We start from the raw sequence: 18,826 nt of genomic DNA, 5'->3' as shown, positions 1-18,826 counted from the left end.
AGCTGCCACATGGGGGTACCCACCCACATGTCACATATTCCGCCACAAAGGTGATGGCCTGACTGTTGGCAGCCACCTCGCAGACAGGCTGTCACCAGCAGCACAGCTGATCGGCCAGGCTGGCAAAGGGAGGATGCATGCATGTGTACACTGCTCTATTGAGTGATAGATGGCTGAGGAGTGAGGCCTCAAAAGAGGACTGACAGGTGGATGTGACAGTGATGCAGTCCCCCCTCAATGTGGTGTCAGGTGCCCTTCGAATGTGTATAAGGTGCAGAAAGTAGCTGGCTGCAATGTATTCAAACATGGAGATCTGTGCAAATTGCCAATGAGGCTCTCAGGACAGTAACAGAGTGCCTCTTCGCCCAGGGCCTCAACAGATGGGCTGCGCAACCGCCCACAAATGGGTCAGTGCGGCACAAGGCACAGATCTGGGTGTGGCTGGTGCCACGTAACCCCCTGCAGTTGGTTCAATAGCACAGAAGGCATGCTGTGTACTGTGGAAACACCTCCGACCAGGCATTTGTACCCCTACAGCACGCTCCTGGTGAGCAGACACACAGTCATTGACGCTCAGACAAACAGAGCCCATCATAACCGTGTTGGCTCTACCAACGCCCTCATCATAGCAGCCTTACTGCTGAGAATGATGACTAACTAATGTCGCTGTTGACAGATGATCACACAGCCCTCCAGCACAGGTCCTGATGTCCAAATAAAGGACTTCAATACTCATATGTGAATGTGTCCTTAGAGCCTAAAGCTTTGGCTGATCCCGCATTACTCATGTGTTGGCCATATGGAGGTGGCAGAATACAAAAGGAGGCTGCACAGGGTGGAATATATGCATGAAGGGGGTCAGATCTATGGCTAGACAGGTGATAAGGTACATTGATGTACAGCCCACTCCCCTTTCCTAACATGTATACTACCACTGTGCGGCAACAAACCAGGGGTGGTATAGGAAGAATCGGTGATCAATGAGCGGGAACAATGAATGGGTGCTAAGTGTCCGGATAGAGTTGACCAGCCTTTCAGCACACAACCTATGGACATCATTAGGGATGTGAATCGTGTGCCCGATCGTTTTAACGATCGGGTTCGGCTGGGGGGGGGAGGGGGAAATCTGATCGTTAGAGATGTGAATTGGGATCGGTTCCGATTCCAATTCACATCACTAATTTTTTTAGTGAGGCCTGCGCCGATAAAAAAAAACCCACCCGACCCTTTAAAATTACCCCCTTAGCCTCCCCCACTGTCCTGACCCCCCCCCCCCCCAAAACTTTTTACACATACCTGGTGGTCCAGGGGGGCCGCGATCTCCCATTCCCAGGCCATCAGCTGCGCTAAAGAAAATGGCGCCGATGGCCCTTTGCCCTTACCATGTGACAGGGTATCCGTGCCATTGGCCGGTCCCTGTCATATGGTAGGAGAACTGGATGGCTGGCGTGTGTGTCTATCCTGGTGCCTGCTACCAATTCTTCTACCTGCTGGAACACTACCTATCAGCTACAGAGAGTGAGTACTACTTCTCCCAGTCTGTTCATCTACAGCTCCTCGTTGTCTATCTGCATCGGGGCCTTATACCACCATTGTGGGACTTTGCTATCTAATCCACTCTATACTGCCACCTCTGGTGAACCATACAAGCTGCATAATAAAGATATATTCTCTGTGTTTGTGCATCTGAGTCTAGCCTGGTGCTATAGTTCCCTACGGGGCTCCTCCCCGTGGGAGTCACTATTACTATTGCCCATAAGAATCCACCAAACACCTCGATATCATAACAGTACAGATGCAACTTTTATGTTGGATGACCCATGTCTAGACCAAAAGCTTGGTTTGTCTTATATATAACTTGTGGTAAGAACGTTGAACAGCATAGTTGACTTGTGTGGTATTGCAATAATAGTGACCCCTAAAACTGAAACTGATGGATAAAAAAGGATGTTTAAAAGTACTAATCTTAAGGACATTACTACACATGATGCAATGGGTGCAGGCAAACTGGCCGAAATTACCCAAGCCTACATTGGTATTAAGCCAGGGTACTGTACATACTAACCTATCCTGTAAATTGCGTCCCTGGTGCACACAAAGGTGTGTTTCTAAAGACGCTGTGTACCATGAGCACATGCCAGTGTTTAAGAACAATGCACTGTACCATATCAGGTTTGTTGGAGTAGGGTACTCAACCCCTTGGTCTGTTCAATGGCAACCGCGGTGTCGTTTTTAAAAAAGAGTTCTCTTTTAGCATAAAGATCTCTTTTATATGCGCGTTTTATAACTTTAGTGGGATAACCTCTAGATGTGAATCGGGAGCGCAGAGCTTGTGCTTGTCTGTTATATTGTCTGATGAAGGACATAAGCGTTTTAATCTTAGAAATTGTCCCATAGGGTGGTAACTGTTAAAATGCAGCAAAGTATTCCTACGGATTTTGTAAACATAGTGGTAACCAGCCTCCCCTCACACTTATACACAAGTACATCCAGAAATTATATTTAGGCTGAGTGATATTATACAGTAAACTGCAAATTTGTATTTCTAGTGTTAATCCATGTGCTGAAATAGTTCAGCTCTGCTTCTTTCCCCGACCAGATAAAAAATATATCAATGAATCTTACTCGCATGTGAATAGATGGCCAATAGTGCGAAAGATAGATGTGCGTCTCTTCAAACTGTGCAACACACAATTAGCCATGGGGGGAGCCATCATGGCTCCCATTACTGTTCCTTTTACTTGTTTGAACAACTGATCATTGAAACTAAAGAAATCTTTCCTCAATGCCATAGCCTCCAGTTGCACTATGTAATCACTGAAATCATCAGTATGCTCATTTAGGAGCAGATTTTAAAAGGTACGCTCGTGGCCTACATTTGTGCACGCCACGTGCATGTTATAAAATCAGGGGTCGGCGCGCACAAGGGGGTGCACCTTGTACGCACCGAGCCCTCAGGGAGACCAGGTGGATTTCCCTATTCCCCCCCACCTTCCCCTCCCTTCCCCTACCTGTTCCGCCCCCAAGCCCGTACCTTTTTTTCACAAATTATGCCTGATTTACAATATAACCCTTTGAAAATCTGCCCCTTACTGTGTAATTTTAAAAGGAATGCTCGCACGCTCATAAATGCACATATTGGCATGCGAGTGGAAATATGCTGCAGTTTTATATTGTGTGCGCAAGTACGCACATATCATTTATGGTAAATCTGTTTTTATTTTACAAAAAGCAGAAACCATCCAACAAAGAAGGGCATATGATACATATTATACTCTTCTACATATCATATGATCGTAAGTTTCTAAGTGCACACTTTCCTCCTCCAGAGCCCCTGCAACCCTCCCTCCCCCCTTTCTCTTTCCCTCCCCCCTCCACCAAAGGGGACCTAGTAAGATCAGTCAATTCAGCGATAAGCTGTGAACAGTCATATCTTATCACCATAAAGTCTGTGTATCAAACATCTATATGATTAAGAAAAAGACTTTTCGAATCTTGTGGTAAGGTTTGAATAAACGGAAACCAGACTGCATGGATTGCTCTCCTGGTCCAGATCAGTAGGTGATTGCAGACTAGGGTTTCCATCGTCAGCAATTGTATTACGGATGAATGCCAGTGTACCATGGATGGCCCCTCCGGTTTTCTCCACGCAAAGAGGATTAATTTACAAGCTAATAAATAAACTTTTGTAATCCAGAGGACTTGACCCTTTTTCCCGGTAAAGGATCTGGGGAAGATGCCGAAAAGTGCTACCAGCGGGGAATACGGGATTTTGAGGCCCTTAGTGATGTTGGCATAAGAACATAAGAGAACATAAGAAAATGCCATACTGGGTCAGACCAAGGGTCCATCAAGCCCAGCATCCTGTTTCCAACAGTGGCCAATCCAGGCCATAAGAACCTGGCAAGTACCCAAAAACTAAGTCTATTCCATGTAACCATTGCTAATGGCAGTGGCTATTCTCTAAGTGAACTTAATAGCAGGTAATGGACTTCTCCTCCAAGAACTTATCCAATCCTTTTTTAAACACAGCTATACTAACTGCACTAACCACATTCTCTGGCAACAAATTCCAGAGTTTAATTGTGCGTTGAGTAAAAAAGAACTTTCTCCGATTAGTTTTAAATGTGCCCCATGCTAACTTCATAGAGTGCCCCCTAGTCTTTCTATTATCCGAAAGAGTATATAACCGATTCACATCTACCCGTTCTAGACCTCTCATGATTTTAAACACCTCTATCATATCCCCCCTCAGTCATCTCTTCTCCAAGCTGAAAAGTCCTAACCTCTTTAGTCTTTCCTCATAGGGGAGTTGTTCCATTCCCCTTATCATTTTGGTAGCCCTTCTCTGTACCTTCTCCATTGCAATTATATCTTTTTTGAGATGCAGTGACCAGAATTCTACACAGTATTCAAGGTGCGGTCTCACCATGGAGCGATACAGAGGCATTATGACATTTTCTGTTTTATTCACCATTCCCTTTCTAATAATTTCCTGTCCATTTTCATTTCTTCTCTCTCCTCCTGTCTTTTTCCTTTCCCTTTCATCTTTTTCTCTATGCTTCTCTCCCTAGTCACTCATATCTATTTATCCCTCATTCTCCTCTTCTCTCACCATTTAGTCCTAGTCTCTCTCCACTATCTGCTAGCTCTCCATCTCCCACTGTCATCCTATTTAACCCTCGCATTCCCTTTTCTGTCTCTCCTTCCCCATCTTCCTATTCCCCTTTTGCCCTTCACCCACTCTTTAGCCCTCTATTTTCACCCATCATATTGCCTTCTTCTGACTTTCATTTCCTCACCAGGACCATCTTCTGTAGTGTCATTCATCCCCTCCTGGCATTCAGCCTTCTCTCTCTTATTTCCTACCCAGCTTCCTATTCCCCTTCTTTCACCTCCTCCCCAGTTCCATTTCCACACTCTCTCACCCCCTCCACAGTCTTTTCTCTTTAACTGCCTCTCAAACCACTCTCACCCAGCCACTCTAGTTCCTTCTCACCCACTCCATTCCTCCCTTCAGATGCTCTTCTCTCCTCATTCTCACCCAAGCTTCTTCCAACCTTCTCAATCCCTCCCCCTCAGATGTGCTCACCCCCCTTCCTTCTCTCCAGATGCTCTTCCTTTCTTTTCATCCCTCCCTCCAGAGGCTCCATCCCATCTCATTCCCTTCTTTCCTCTAGGTGCTCTTCCCATACCTTCTCATATCCCTTAACTCTTTCCCCTTCTCATTCCCCTCTATCTGTCCTAGGCTCTTCTCCCCTTCTTACTTCTTTCCTCCAAATGCTCTTTCCCTGTTATTTCTCCTTTCCTATGTTCTTCACTACTTTTTCCACCCTATCCTTCCAAGACTGTTTCCCCTTCTCATTCCCTCCCTCCCAAGGCTCTTTCCCCTCCCCCTCTCTGCACCAGGGCTGAGGCTAGCCCCACAGTCTCTTTCTCCCCCATCAGTCCCTCACTAGTTTTTCTCTCCCCTCCTCCAGCTCCATCAGGCTTCACCATTTTCTCCCCCAAGCCACATGTGTCCTCACCAGTTTCTCTATTCCTACCTCCCTGTAAGTCCGCCACCAGTTTCCCTCTCGCCATCAGTCTTCCACATTTCCCTCACCTCCTTCCCCAGCCCCATCAGACCCCTACTAATCTTTCTCCATCAGTCCTCATCAGTTTCTCCCCCAGCTCCATCACTTTCTCTCTTCCATCCTCCCCATCAGACCCTCACCAGTTTCTTTCTCTCTCTTCCCCATTAACCCCCATTAGTTTCCCTCTCCCCATCAGTCCCCTACCAGTTGCTCTATTCCCCTTCCATCAGCACCCTTAAGTCCACACAGTTTCTCTCCCCCTTCCCCATGAGTGCCCACCAGTTTCTCTCTTCCAGGAAACAGTTGCTGGCAGCAGGAGCAACGTTTGTATGAATGTTATGTCCTGCTTCTGCGGAACTGGACTTGCAGTGGTAGCAGCACAATCTTGCAGCGTCTACCATAAGACTAGTCCTGAGGCAGCAAGAGATGACTTTCATTTAAATGCTGCTCCTGCTGTTGGCTCTCAGGAAGGGGGAGGCAGTAAGAAAGAGGATCAACAGCTAGGGCATCAACACCAATGCACCTACAGCATCAGATTGGGTGGTGGTAATCCCTGCCCAATCTGATGTCTGAAACTGAGGTGGCAAGCTATGTTTGGGGCCAGAATTTGACTGCCTATGGCCAGATGGTAATAAGAAGCCCGAGATGATGTTGTGGTAGTAATGGAGCAGAGATGCTGATGAAAATTGAGTGTGAGTGTGTGTGTGTGTGTGTGTGTGTGTGTGTGTGAGAGGGACAGAAGTGATGAAGGAGGATAACAGAGGTGGTGGAATGGAGGATGATGACAGAGTTAGAAGTAATGATGGAGGGGAAGGGTGAGGAGAGCCAGAGGGTGTGATGGGGTGAGAGAGAGACAGAGGTAGTGATTGGGAGGGGAAAGATTTTGAAAGAGAGAGAGAGAAAGAAGGGTAATGGGGGATTGGTGTCTGAGAGTCAGGAAAGCTGATAGAGAAGCATGTATGATAGAGAGCCAGCAAAGATATTGGGAGTGGGAAGAAAGATAGTATATAGATGGATGATTAGGGGTGAGTTAAAGAGCGGGTGATATGGACAAGAATTAGAGGAGATAATTGGGAGTGAGGAAGTCAGAATGGGGATGATGGGGTGAAGGTGACAGATTAGAAGTGATGGGAGAACATGAGAGGAGGCGAGTGAAATTAAATGAGCTCTTCTTTGGTTCTCTTCTTTCTTCAGCTGCTTGAAAGCCAAATGACGCCGTCCGCTGGAGTCATGCCGGAATTACTTAACTCTGACGTATTCACCCCAATGGATGGCACCATTTTGATGTATGGCAATGCCTGGGGGCCTGGATCTGGAGCCTAGGCCCTGAAGTAGGGACCCAGCCTCCGGGTCAGGTCTCAGCGTTGGGCCTGTGTCCGGGCCCTGGCCTAGGCTGAGGCCTCGGAGTCAGGATCTGGCTTCCTGGTCATAGCATTGGGCCTTGGACTGGGCCAAGGCCCTGGAGTCAGGACCTGGCCTTTGTTTGATACCTGATGGATCAGGTAAGTTTTTTTTTAATTTTTGGGGGTCTGGCTTTGGCCCATACCTCTGCCGAGACCCCGGCTTTGCACTTGGGAATAGGCTGTGGCCCCTGCTTTGGGCCTTGGCCTGCACCCTAGGTGAGACACCAGCTTCAGACCTAGACCTAAGCTCGATGCATTGATTTAATATGAAACAAGGCTTGTTTCATTTGGGGGGGATCCTCGATTCGGTTCAGAGTGTCTGAATGAAACGAATAAGCCTTATTCATCACGTTTTGTATTTTTGTTTTGAACGAATGAACATTCCTATTGAATCAATCACTGTGATTGACAGAGACAGACCAGCCAATAGTCATCTATTCTGTCATGTTAGCCCGAGCTAGAAAATGGGAAGAAGGCATAATGTCTGAGCTATTTTCAGAGGGCAGTGAGGAGACTAGAGACAGAATGCCGATACCCCCTATTATGCTATTGAATTACTTATTCTACTTTAAATACTAAAAATTGTAGATTAATTTCATACTAACATAACTGCCTGGAACAAAGACAAAGCCTGTTTCTATAAGTTCCTGGTTGCTTAATTTTGTATAGTATTACAGAAATAGGATACTTATCCAGTATCCAACATGGGTGGAAGAGAAAAAAAGAGTCTGGGGAACCCATCTAATGTTACCTAACACTTGTGCCCATCTGGTACATTAGATATTGAAAAGAAGAGGAGGCCTGGTGAAGTCAATATCCAGCAACTGGATCCAAGGTATTTATCTTGGAAGTTTAAAATTGCCATTTATAATAAACCAGGAAGGCTTTAAAATTCTAATCCAGAATAAGGATGGGTTGTAGAGGATTGGCTTAAGAGATCCAAGAACCACAGATTCACTTTTGACTTGTTTTATAGATATCATCTAAAATACTTTTGTACAAGAATGCTATATGTTGTTTACTGAAAATGATCATTAAAGTTGTGTTGGATCACCAGCTTTTTGTCATGTTTGGACAATGGCACCTATTAAAGAAGCAGTAACTTACCTAGGACATAAGAGGTTATCTTTCCCTACTCCCCCCACTCCCACAGATAATTCTGTAGGTCCAGGACTGAAAAGATTGACTAAAGTGAGAAATGCACATAGGCCTGGATATTGTGTTTGTGCCTCGAGGACTTCTAGAAAGGACCTGAGGTTATACCTATACATAAGAGATAGGGTAACAGAGGGAACATACTGGAAACTATGTAGCAGGGCTTCCCAAACCTGTACTGGGACTCCCATAGCCAGTCGGGTTGTCAGTATATCCACAATGAATATGTATGAGATAAATTTGTATATCATGGAGATTCCATATATGCAAATTTATCTCATGCATATTCATTGTGGATATCCTGAAATCTGACTGGAGGAAGGGTCCCCAGAACAGGTTTGGGAAGCTCTGCTATACAGGATAAAAGCTGGAAGGGAAGAACTTGAAGAATATACGTACAAAAAGAAGAAACATGAGTCACCTCACCTGCTTTCTCCCATATGCTAAGACGGCTCCCATCAAATCCCTAAGTGTGTGCAACTCAATCTCAAACTTCTTCCTTGAATATTTATGGCCATGCCGAGCCTTCATGCCTTCTGTCAGCTGCCATGCTGGCAATGCCAAATCCTCAGAGTAGAGTACCAGAGCTCCCTTCTTGGTGCTGTAGGTTTTCGGAGGAAACAGGTTCCAGTAGTCTTGCACCTTCATCCTCTCAACGCATGATTTGTTGATGTCAAGAAGGCCTTCACCAGATTTCCAGTTCAAATAATCCTTGAAAAAGCAATTGTAAAATGTTTTTAGAAAATAATTAAGTAGTTCACTAGTTCCAAAACTATGTCTAGTGTGCTCAGTGACTACCACAGCATGGTGCCAAGAAGTGCAATAAAAATACATGTCTTTGGTCCAGCCATATAGATGGGCTACAGTGAAAGTTTGAGTCTAAATTAATCAGAGGTGACAAGAGAATTAAGAATTGCCACTTCAGAGGCTTAATGGCATATCAGTAGAGGGACACAGAAACACATATGAATACAGGCTAAGTGCTTCAGCTGGCAGTATACCAGAAAACTTTCTGCTGCTGCCATCTGGCTCAAAAACAAAGTTAAGTACATGCTAATTATTTAAATTAAATAAGAGGACTGATGAGCTTCTAAGCTCCTATCCGATACATAAAAGAACATTAACTTTCTCAGGGCTACATAATTGTGAGGAAATTAACATCTGGAAATGGGGAAAAAGTAGGAAGGAGCAATGAAAAAGGTTAGTGGACCAACCTTGCATTACAGCCTCTTTAGCAGCTCCCACCCCCTTCTATCCAACACACTAAGGTCTCCTACATCATGACAGTATAAAACTGTTCCTCTCCCCAAACACAGCAACAAAGTTGCTCAGAAGCCCATCAGACCCCTCCCTAAGTCTTTTCTGCTCCCCCATACACTTCTTCAGGTAGAAGAGGTGCCTACCTCTTGGTGTCTTACCCAACACTATCAAAATCAAGCTGGCTCAGTGTTCTGGGCTCAGACTATGCACACTGGAATTCTGCCCAGGGGCTCTAACCTGAGGTCTAATCTCACTGGGAGTTACCTGAGGGGCTTGTCACCTGCATGCAGACAGGACTGTCTCGGAAGCTTATCCAATGTAAACACACACACAGTTCCTGGGATTATACCTGGGAGCTTGAACCCAGGATCTTATTCCCCATACAAATAGTCACATACACACTCTAACTCAGTATGTATATATATTAGGGATGTGAATCGTTTTTGAACAATTAAAATTATCGTCAGATAATTTTAAAATCGTCCAAAATCGTTAAGAGTGCAGATACAATACAAATGCCCCCGATTTATCGTCAGGAGCATTTGTATTGTATCGTTAAATAGGGCGCGAGAAAACCAGCACACCAAAAAAACCCTAAAACCCACTCCGAACCTTTAAAAGAAATCCCCCACCCTCCCGAACCCTGGGGTTCGGGAGGGTGGGGGTCCAGTGGGGGGGTCCTGACGCGATCTCCCTCTCTCTCTCTCTCTCTCTCTCTGGCCACGGCTGCGTTGAGAAATGGCGCCGGTGGCCCTTTGCCCTTATCATGTGACAGGGCAAAGGTAGCGCCGGCGCCATTTTGTTTCCTGGCTCCCGACGTCACGCCTGCTGGAGATCACCCCCGGACCCCCGCTGGACCCCCAGGGACTTTTGGCCAGTTTGGGGGGGCCTCCTGATCCCCACAAGACTTGCCAAAAGTCCAGCGGGGGGGCAAAGGTAGCGCCGGCGCCATTTTGAAGATTGGCAATACGGTCCACGTGCAGGAGGTTGCTCCCGGACCCCCGCTGGACTTTTGGCAAGTCTTGTGGGGGTCAGGAGGCCCCCCCCCCAAGCTGGCCAAAAGTCCCTGGGGGTCCAGCGGGGGTGATCTCCAGCAGGCGTGACGTCGGGAGCCAGGAAACAAAATGGCGCCGGCGCTACCTTTGCCCTGTCACATGATAAGGGCAAAGGGCCACCGGCGCCATTTCTCAATGCAGCCGTGGCCAGAGAGAGAGGGAGATCGCGTCGGGACCCCCCCACTGGACCCCAGGTAATTTAAAACATTTTGGGGGGGTTCGGGAGGGTGGGGGATTTCTTTTAAAGGTTCGGGGTGGGTTTTAGGGTTTTTTTGGTGTGCCGGTTTTCCCACCCTCCCCCGATTTACGATTTTTAACGATTTTTTAAAACAAAAAAGCCCGACGATAAGATTTCCCTCCCCCCCCCAGCCAAAATTGATCCTTAAGACGATCGATCACACGATTCACACCTCTAATATATATATATATCTATCTTATATTTTTCCAAGGAATCAGACTGTACTGTCATATCCAGGAAGCACTCTCTCCCTCTCTCTCTAGCTGATATATCTTCTTATACACTAAACACTAGGATAAAAGCAATGTCTCCTCCCTCGCTGCTACTCTTATCAGTTCCAAGAACAGCTGTATAGCCTTCATTCTAAGACTTTAGTATTAGTTAATTACTTTTCTATCTGAGAACTACTGGTTCTACAGATAGAATCTCAGAATCTTGCCTGTTCATAAGCATTTCACAGTACAAAACAGGGCAACAAAGTGGATAGACACCGTGTAGTCCAAAAATAACCTTTTAATTGAGTGGAGACAAAATATTCAAACAAATGCCCGACTCCAGTATGTTTGAATATTTTGTCTCCACTCAATTAAAAGGTTATTTTTGGACTACACGGTGTCTATCCACTTTGTTGCCCTGACGGCGTTCTTAGACAACCTACCCTCTTGTTTCATCAGTACAGTACAAAACAGTAAATATGAGTTCACTTAGTTCCCTGTAGCCTTCAACTGGTCTGTATCTGGGTGAGAACTCTGAATCCGTTACTGAATACATCCCCAGCCAGAGTAGTCAGAAGTAATTTCATTACACTCAGCATCAGCTCACACTTTGACCTTGCATGAGTTAAGCTGTGAAGTCTTGAGCTAATGCCATTTTAACAGCAATGAGCAAGAATGCTTGGCCCTGGAGAGATAGAGGAGGGTCTGGATGGTCTGGTTGCTCAAGTTTGGATTGTGAACTTCAGGGAGGAGGGATAGGGCAGAGTTGGATTTGGATTTAATTGTCTTTCCAATCCCATGCACAAGGTATGTTATATTCAGATACAGCAGGTACTTCCCTGCCCTAGAGGGTTTACAATCTAAGGGCCTATTTACTAAGCATTTTTCCCATAGATACAAAATGGGGGAAACCTACGGTAAACAGGTCCCTAAGTTTGTACTTGAGGCAATGGATGATGAAGCAACTTGTTCAAGGTCATAAGAAGCATCATTGGGAAAGGCAGGATTTAAATCTCAGGTTCTTAGCCTGCTGCTCTAACTACTAGGCTATTCCAGAAACATCAGAATCAGATACATTTATTGGCTTGACAATTTGTATGTACAGAGAGCCTTTTACTGAGCTTCTACAAAGAGGATTGTCTCATATTAACAGAAGGAAGAGAAACAGGTGTTTGGCTGGGTTTAGCTCCCCCTTGTAGAAGACTGAAATGGTGGAGTTCATAGAGAATAAAATCCAGTGTCACCATGTTTATCTATGGATTGTTCAGTTATCTCTTACAGGGGACAGGATGACTCTGTTCCTAATCCTGGGTCTGTTGTGTTTTCTTTTGGGAAAGGGTCTCATGAAAGAAGGTCTGGACATAGAAAGAATGTCTTGTACCAACCTTAATGATGTCAGTTTCTGTCTCTTGATTCTGGGGTAATGGGAGTTTTATTCTACCAATCAGTTCTTTATTTTGGTTGTATTTTGGAACTGTTTTATTTTTACCATCTGCTTGAGTAGCTCAGGATCCAGGGACTCAGTGCTTAATATCTTATGTATTTATTTATTTATTAATAGCGTTTATATACAGACGTATGTTGCGAAAAGGAGTTTGGGAGTCTTTCATCTAAAAGATCCCTTGGCCCTTGAAAGGACCCGAAGGGATGAATCTCTATTCATTCCTGGAAGGAGGAGCATGTGGAATTCAGAGAAGACCAGTGGCACCTATCCAGTATTGGCCACAAAGATCTCATCTGGATATTGAAGAGAGGAGTAGGGAGACATCCTTCAGATATCATCAAGGACTGTGAGGAGAATGGATAAGAAGTAATTTTTAGTTCATCAGGATAAAGGTTTGAGACTTGAGACATTTAACTTATTTCATCTACACTGGATTTAAGAACCTATCCACTAAATTCTGGGAGGGAGCTTTTAAACTACCTCAACATTTGGAAAGGATCAATAATACAAGACTAAATTATAAAGTCACATATTTATTGGATAAGACCAACAGTGTAAATGGACTGTATTCAGTAAGAACCAGTTAATGAACACTTTCAACAACATCCATTCAATTTTCAGTAAAGTTAAGTTAGAAACCACTAACAGTTTACAGCCCGATTATTAATGCTATATTCAAAAGACACTCTTAACAATGCTCAGGGTCTTGGAGGTAATTCTCACCCCTCCCCCCTCCCAACAGGGAATTTGGTCTCAGAGGGGCTTGATATCAGTAAAGAAAGTTTTAATAGCTAAAGCCTTTAAATATAAAGGTGCCCCTTGGAGTCCTGAAATGGGATACCAGCCTGGGGAGAAACATATACTATACAATATCCTCTTCTAGGCCAAAAATGGCAATAATCATTTAAAAAAAAAAAAAAAAAAGCATTTGCTAAATAATTCAGGACATAGTACAAATATAAGTAAAACACTGCAAAATATTTCACTGTCAGTTAATACACCTAAAACACTATTTAAAAATACACATAAAGTAGCCTAAAACTCTCCATAGTCAAAATATATATTTGTTTTTACCTTTGGCATCTACCTGCCACTCATCACCTCAGTTAGCTAGTAGCTGACTCTCATCCCCTCCCAGGCCTAGCGTGTAACTCTCTCACCATCTTCCCAAGCTATAGTCCAGAGATGCCGAATGTGGTCCGTCCAAATTAGTAAGATTTACTGCCCCAATAAGTGAGATTGTAGCCCAAAAGAGTGAGAATTTTTAGGAGGTGTCAGGGCCGGTACTTGCTTTTTTGCTGTCCTGTGTGAACAGTTACTGTGCTGCTACCTACCCCCGCCCAGGCCCAGCGCGACTGATATGCATATTGTGCATTTGCACGGGGCAGCACACCCAGGGGAGGCAGCGAACCTGCGGCAGCAGGAGAGGCTGCGGGGCCGCCAGCAGCCAAAGAATGAGAGAGGCTGCAAGCTGCTGGTGCACAAGCAGCCATCGACCGTAGAGGCCCGTCTTCTATTTGCACGTGGGCACGTGCCTGCGTGTACGCACAGCTTCTGCTCTCCCTCCCTAATCAGGATGGTGAATGGGCCGTGGTGGAGCTCATCCCACCACAGCCTGAAGACATCAGGAGGCCCGCAGAGCTATGATGGAGCTCATCCCACTACGGCCTGAAGTCAACAGGAGGCCATGTGTGTATGTGTGTGAGTGACTGAGAGCATGTGTGTATCTGAGTGCCTGTTTGTTTTTGCATGTGTATTTGTCTATGTGAGAGCCTATATATGTGTATGTGTGTGTCTATGTGACAGCCTGTGTGTATGTTTGTAAGAGCCCATGTGTCACATATAGGCTCTCACACACAAATAATTGCCCAAATTTTAAGAGTCTTGAGCGTATAAAAATCGGAGGTTATATGTGTGGTCAGCCCTGTGCGCGCTGCGCGCATTTTGGAAAGGGCCTGACCACGTGTGTAACCTACATTACGCGCAGAAGTGCTGGACCAAATAAATGGGATGGGCCAGGGGGCATGTTCTGGGCAGAGCGGGGGGCAGGCTGGGACAGCACTATTAGACGCTGTCCCAGGGAAGCATGGACCGGCAGCCAGCTGTCGAACAAAAGATACTTCTGCTCCAGAGGAGCAGTAAGTATTGAAATAATTTTAAAAAAGGGGGTTAGTTAGGGATAGTTTAGGGGTTGGGGAGGAGAAGGGAAAAGGGAGGAAGGGTAGGGTTAGGGTTAGGAAACTGGGAAAAAGGCTGATTGCGTCACACACAAATGGTAGTACCTGCCTACACATGCGCACGGATATATTTTATTACATGTGCATGGTGATGTGTGCATGTTATAAAATCGAAATGTCTTTTTAAAGTCAATCCTAATATATCTGTGAGGGAGAGGGAGCCTGTGAATGTTAAGGAGAGGGAGTGTGTGAGAGACTGAATGTGTTATTGTGCGTGTGTGTGAGAGAGATGATAAAATTTGGGCATCCCTACCTCCCCCAATCCACGATTACAGGTATCGAGAGCAGGAGATTTTTAAAATCCCTATTAGTTTTAATTATTTGGTGTAATTTGATAATTCTGCTCTTTCAAAAAAATTAATTTTGGGGGGAGGAATAGAACATTTTTTAATTATTGGATTTTTTATCCATCAGATATTTTGAAGTATTTTATTGGTGTTAGGGAAATTGTGTATATTCTGTTCATTAACTGTTTGAAATATGTATTCTTTTTATGAATATGATTTTACTATTATGATTGTTTTATATTTCTTGATTTTATTATTTTATGTTTTTATGAAGATTGGTAATGTTTCTGTTTTTCCATTGTTGCTCTGCATGTCGAGGCTGGCTTGTTGTGGGTAATTAAAAATTACAACAGATTTTACATGAAAAAGGACATTCAAAGTAGTCTTTTATGTCAGGTAGTAAGGGAGAGTTTTTGCAGAAGCAACTCGGTGTGGCACAGAGAGTTAATTTAGTTCCTTATGAGAGAGAAAAAACAGTTATGAATGCAGATTTGTGTTTCAGTTCATTGAGAAACATATTATATTGCAGCTCTCCCTCCACAGCTCACAGTCCCCCTTTTCCCCTCCCTTCCTTCTAACTTGAAGTCTGAACACTTCAAGGTCATAGACACAGAGAGATACAGAATACAAGATAGAGCAAAAACTTAATTAAAGAATCACTTACAGCCAGCTGGTAGTTAGGGAGTTAACAGACTGCGCTCAGTCTAGCACAGCACAAGAAAGTTTACTAGTGCTGAAGATTGGAAAACACCTGGCAACTGCCCAGATTTAGTTTACAGTAAAACGTCTTTATAAAGTAATGGATCATAGACACAGTATAACTCGCATATAAGATTTACAGATTCACAGACCTTATAGATACAAGTGCACTTGTAGCTTATGGAGCATACACATTCTTATCTATTTTCACAGTAGTGTTTGCTTATTATATGAGATAATAGCTATATGACTACTTTTATTTTACATGACATTAATGATACTTATTTGGTTATTATCTTGGGTGTCCAGTGTAATGTGGTGGATTTAGAGAAAGTGCAGAGTGAGTGGTTTCACAGAGAGAAAGTCTGTACAAAATGGCTATTAGAGGTAGTGAATAAACCACAAGACATCTGCCATTTCAAAGCTGTCTTGACACACAGAGTAGTTTTCTTTATCAGTTTGGTAATATTTCAGGAGAGTTAGGACACAAAGAAAACAGTTTAGCATGTATGCAACCCAAAGATTTAATACCCTAGCATCTAGTAGACCGGGCAGATTCTCTGCCAATTGCTAACAGTTCATTTCAGCAAGACCCATCTTTGCAACAATAAAGATTCTTCGGTACCATTTTCAGCCCTTCCCCGAGATAACGCTTGAGAGATAAGAGGGCACTCATCCAGGAAAGTGGTAGCTTTAGCTAGATTATTGTATAGAATCTTCCCTATTAGTTGGGGAAAGATATTTACCCTTGCTTATTATGCTGATATATAACCTGTTCTATGTCCCAGATGTTCTTATAAGCATCTGTTTGTGTGTATATTAAATAGAAAATATAGCTTTTCATATTTTAACATAAGCCATAGTCAGGCGTCATTTTCTTAGTGTGTTTGTGTGATCCAGACTACAAGGCAAAACCCCCCATACTTCCACCCAGTACCATTTCTAAAGTAAAAATATAATTTAAAACAATATGTATATTTTACACACATATATATATATATATATAAATATATATACATATATATACACACACACACACACACTGCTGTGGTGCCAACCAGAAAACCCTGTTAAAAAACAATTAAGGCACTTGAACCCATATGGCATTAAGGCTATTGTAACATGGGCTGGACCTCAGAAAGTCATGAATAAACAATTTGAATTACAATATAATAAAGCTCCAATACAGAAACAGCACTAACTGCCAGCACTCAAACAGTAACATCCTTACCTATGAAAAAGGCAGTACTGCTAATATTATACCAGGCCTTAAAACACCAATACATCTCTTATTAAGAAAACAGAACAAGTCAAGCTGCTATAGATCCCTACACAGAAACTACATGCTAGAAGAATACCTTTCTTTGGTTATACATGTAGAACTCAGATGGAACCTCATCAAATACAAGATAGAGTCCATAAAGTATAAATAGAAACATGCAGACAAAATTGAACTGGAAACTGCAACAAGCCATAATTTATTTATTCATTCAAATATTTCTTTTCCACCAAATCACTGGACATCCATACTTTACATGTAGTGCAACAATGGAAAAACAGAAACATTATGCCTCATAAAACATCAAACAACAAAATTAAGAAATATAAATCATAATATTAAAAGCATACTAAAAAAAGAATATTTCAAAACAGCTGACAAATAGAACATTCAATAATTAAACTCAAAGACTTTTTTTTAGAAGTTCTCAAAAATAAATAAAATATTTCAATTGAGCAGACACATCAAACAACATCCAATAATTTAAAATTTTAAGGATAAAATAAGTTTCCCCTCTTTATACCAGGGAAGTATTGATTTCCAGTCATCCTGAGATTGTCATGGATTAGTTGGGGGAAGGAGGAGGGGGCACACACTTTGCCATCTCTCATATACACACAGTAACCTACATGTATGTTCATTCTCTCTCTCATACACGTTCACACTCTCACATTTATCTATTTATTCCACAACATCCAAGAGGTTGATCAGTGTGGATTACAATATAACATACATAATCAATAAAACACACATAAATAAAACATTTTTTTAATATAATAAAAAGCAGACATTTACTAAAATCATGTCTTAAAATCCTATCTGTACAATTCAGTTTTTAACCTTTTCCTAAATAAATGTAAGAATGAGAAGTTCTCAATCCCCTTCCACTTCCCTTCCCTTGCCTGCCTCACCTTCACTTCTGGCCTGCCGGGCATGTTCTGTGGTACCGCTGTGGTTTGTTTCTTTTGTCCATGGGGAGTGGGAGCCCCATGGGCGCATCATTATCGTGCTGCTGTGGTTTTTCTCTTCTGTGGGTGTGTCATCACTGCATCACCAATTTGAATGTGTGAGAGGAGGAACTCACAGCATGAGTCTCGTGTAGAATGCATGAGACTTGGCAAGTCTGATAATCTGTAGCTTTTTCTCACTTTTTTTTAAAGCAGTCTCTGTCCCTAAGGCTTCTATTCCCTAAGGCTTCAGCAGGGAGATAAAAAAAAAAAAGGCAGTAATCTCAGCCCGTTTGAAGGAAGAAATGGGGTTGCAATTAGGGACTCAAGCTGTCTCTCACCCTCCCCCACGCCCCCTCTCTCTCTCTCTCACACACACACACACACACACACACACACACTCTCTCTCTCTCTCTCAGCGGCATTCCCCTCCCCTCATATAGGCTCCCTCTTTCTGAAACCCACACTCAAGCATCCCCCCACCCACCCTCTCTTACCTCCCATGCTCTCTCTCACACCCTCCCCACCCCCCTCTTACCAACCATGCTCTCTGTCACCCTCCCCTCTTTCACCCATACGTTCTCTCTCACCATCATCCCCATGCTCTCTCTCACACCCTCCTGCTCTCTCTCACCCTCCCCTCCCCAACACACATTCTGTCTCACCGGCATGCCGCGGGATGCGCTCCATTCGCAGCGAAGATGAAGGCCCGGCGTGCCTTAATCTTCGCTGCGAATGGAGCGTCTGATAGTTTCTGCACAGAATTCGGCAATTCTGCGCAGGGGGGGAATTCTGCGCAAATTCTGTGTTCCGCAGTAGCGCAGAATTCCCCCAGGAGTACTTGTCCAGTGACTGCAGCTTGCAGAGGGAAAAGGAAGTCGTCAGTCCTTGAATTAGAATCTATAACTTCCAGGGGGAACTTAATTTTGCTCCCTAAGTCTCTGGGAAGTTGAAGCCATGCAAAGCTTCTGAAGAAATTTTCCAGCTGCAGTTCTTATCAGAAGGTATAAACCAGTCAAATGATTTTTAAA

General features: G+C 43.8%; 1 protein-coding gene across 5 annotated transcripts in view; it reads right to left on the bottom strand.

Moving 5' to 3' along the window:
• The window catches only part of KIAA2012 (KIAA2012 ortholog), a 389,440-nt gene that overhangs the window by 351,701 nt on the left and 18,913 nt on the right, over window positions 1–18,826 (bottom strand). For all 5 annotated transcript variants that reach the window (XM_029606277.1, XM_029606281.1, XM_029606279.1 and 2 more), the window contains exon 2: window positions 8,561–8,845. In XM_029606277.1, the coding sequence (XP_029462137.1) occupies window positions 8,561–8,845 (285 nt within the window). The remainder of the gene's footprint in view (window positions 1–8,560; window positions 8,846–18,826) is intronic.

The sequence above is a fragment of the Rhinatrema bivittatum genome, chromosome 6, assembly GCF_901001135.1.
Source record: "Rhinatrema bivittatum chromosome 6, aRhiBiv1.1, whole genome shotgun sequence".
NCBI classification, from domain to species: Eukaryota; Metazoa; Chordata; class Amphibia; order Gymnophiona; family Rhinatrematidae; genus Rhinatrema; species Rhinatrema bivittatum.
This window is presented reverse-complemented; position numbering and strand designations above follow the sequence as displayed.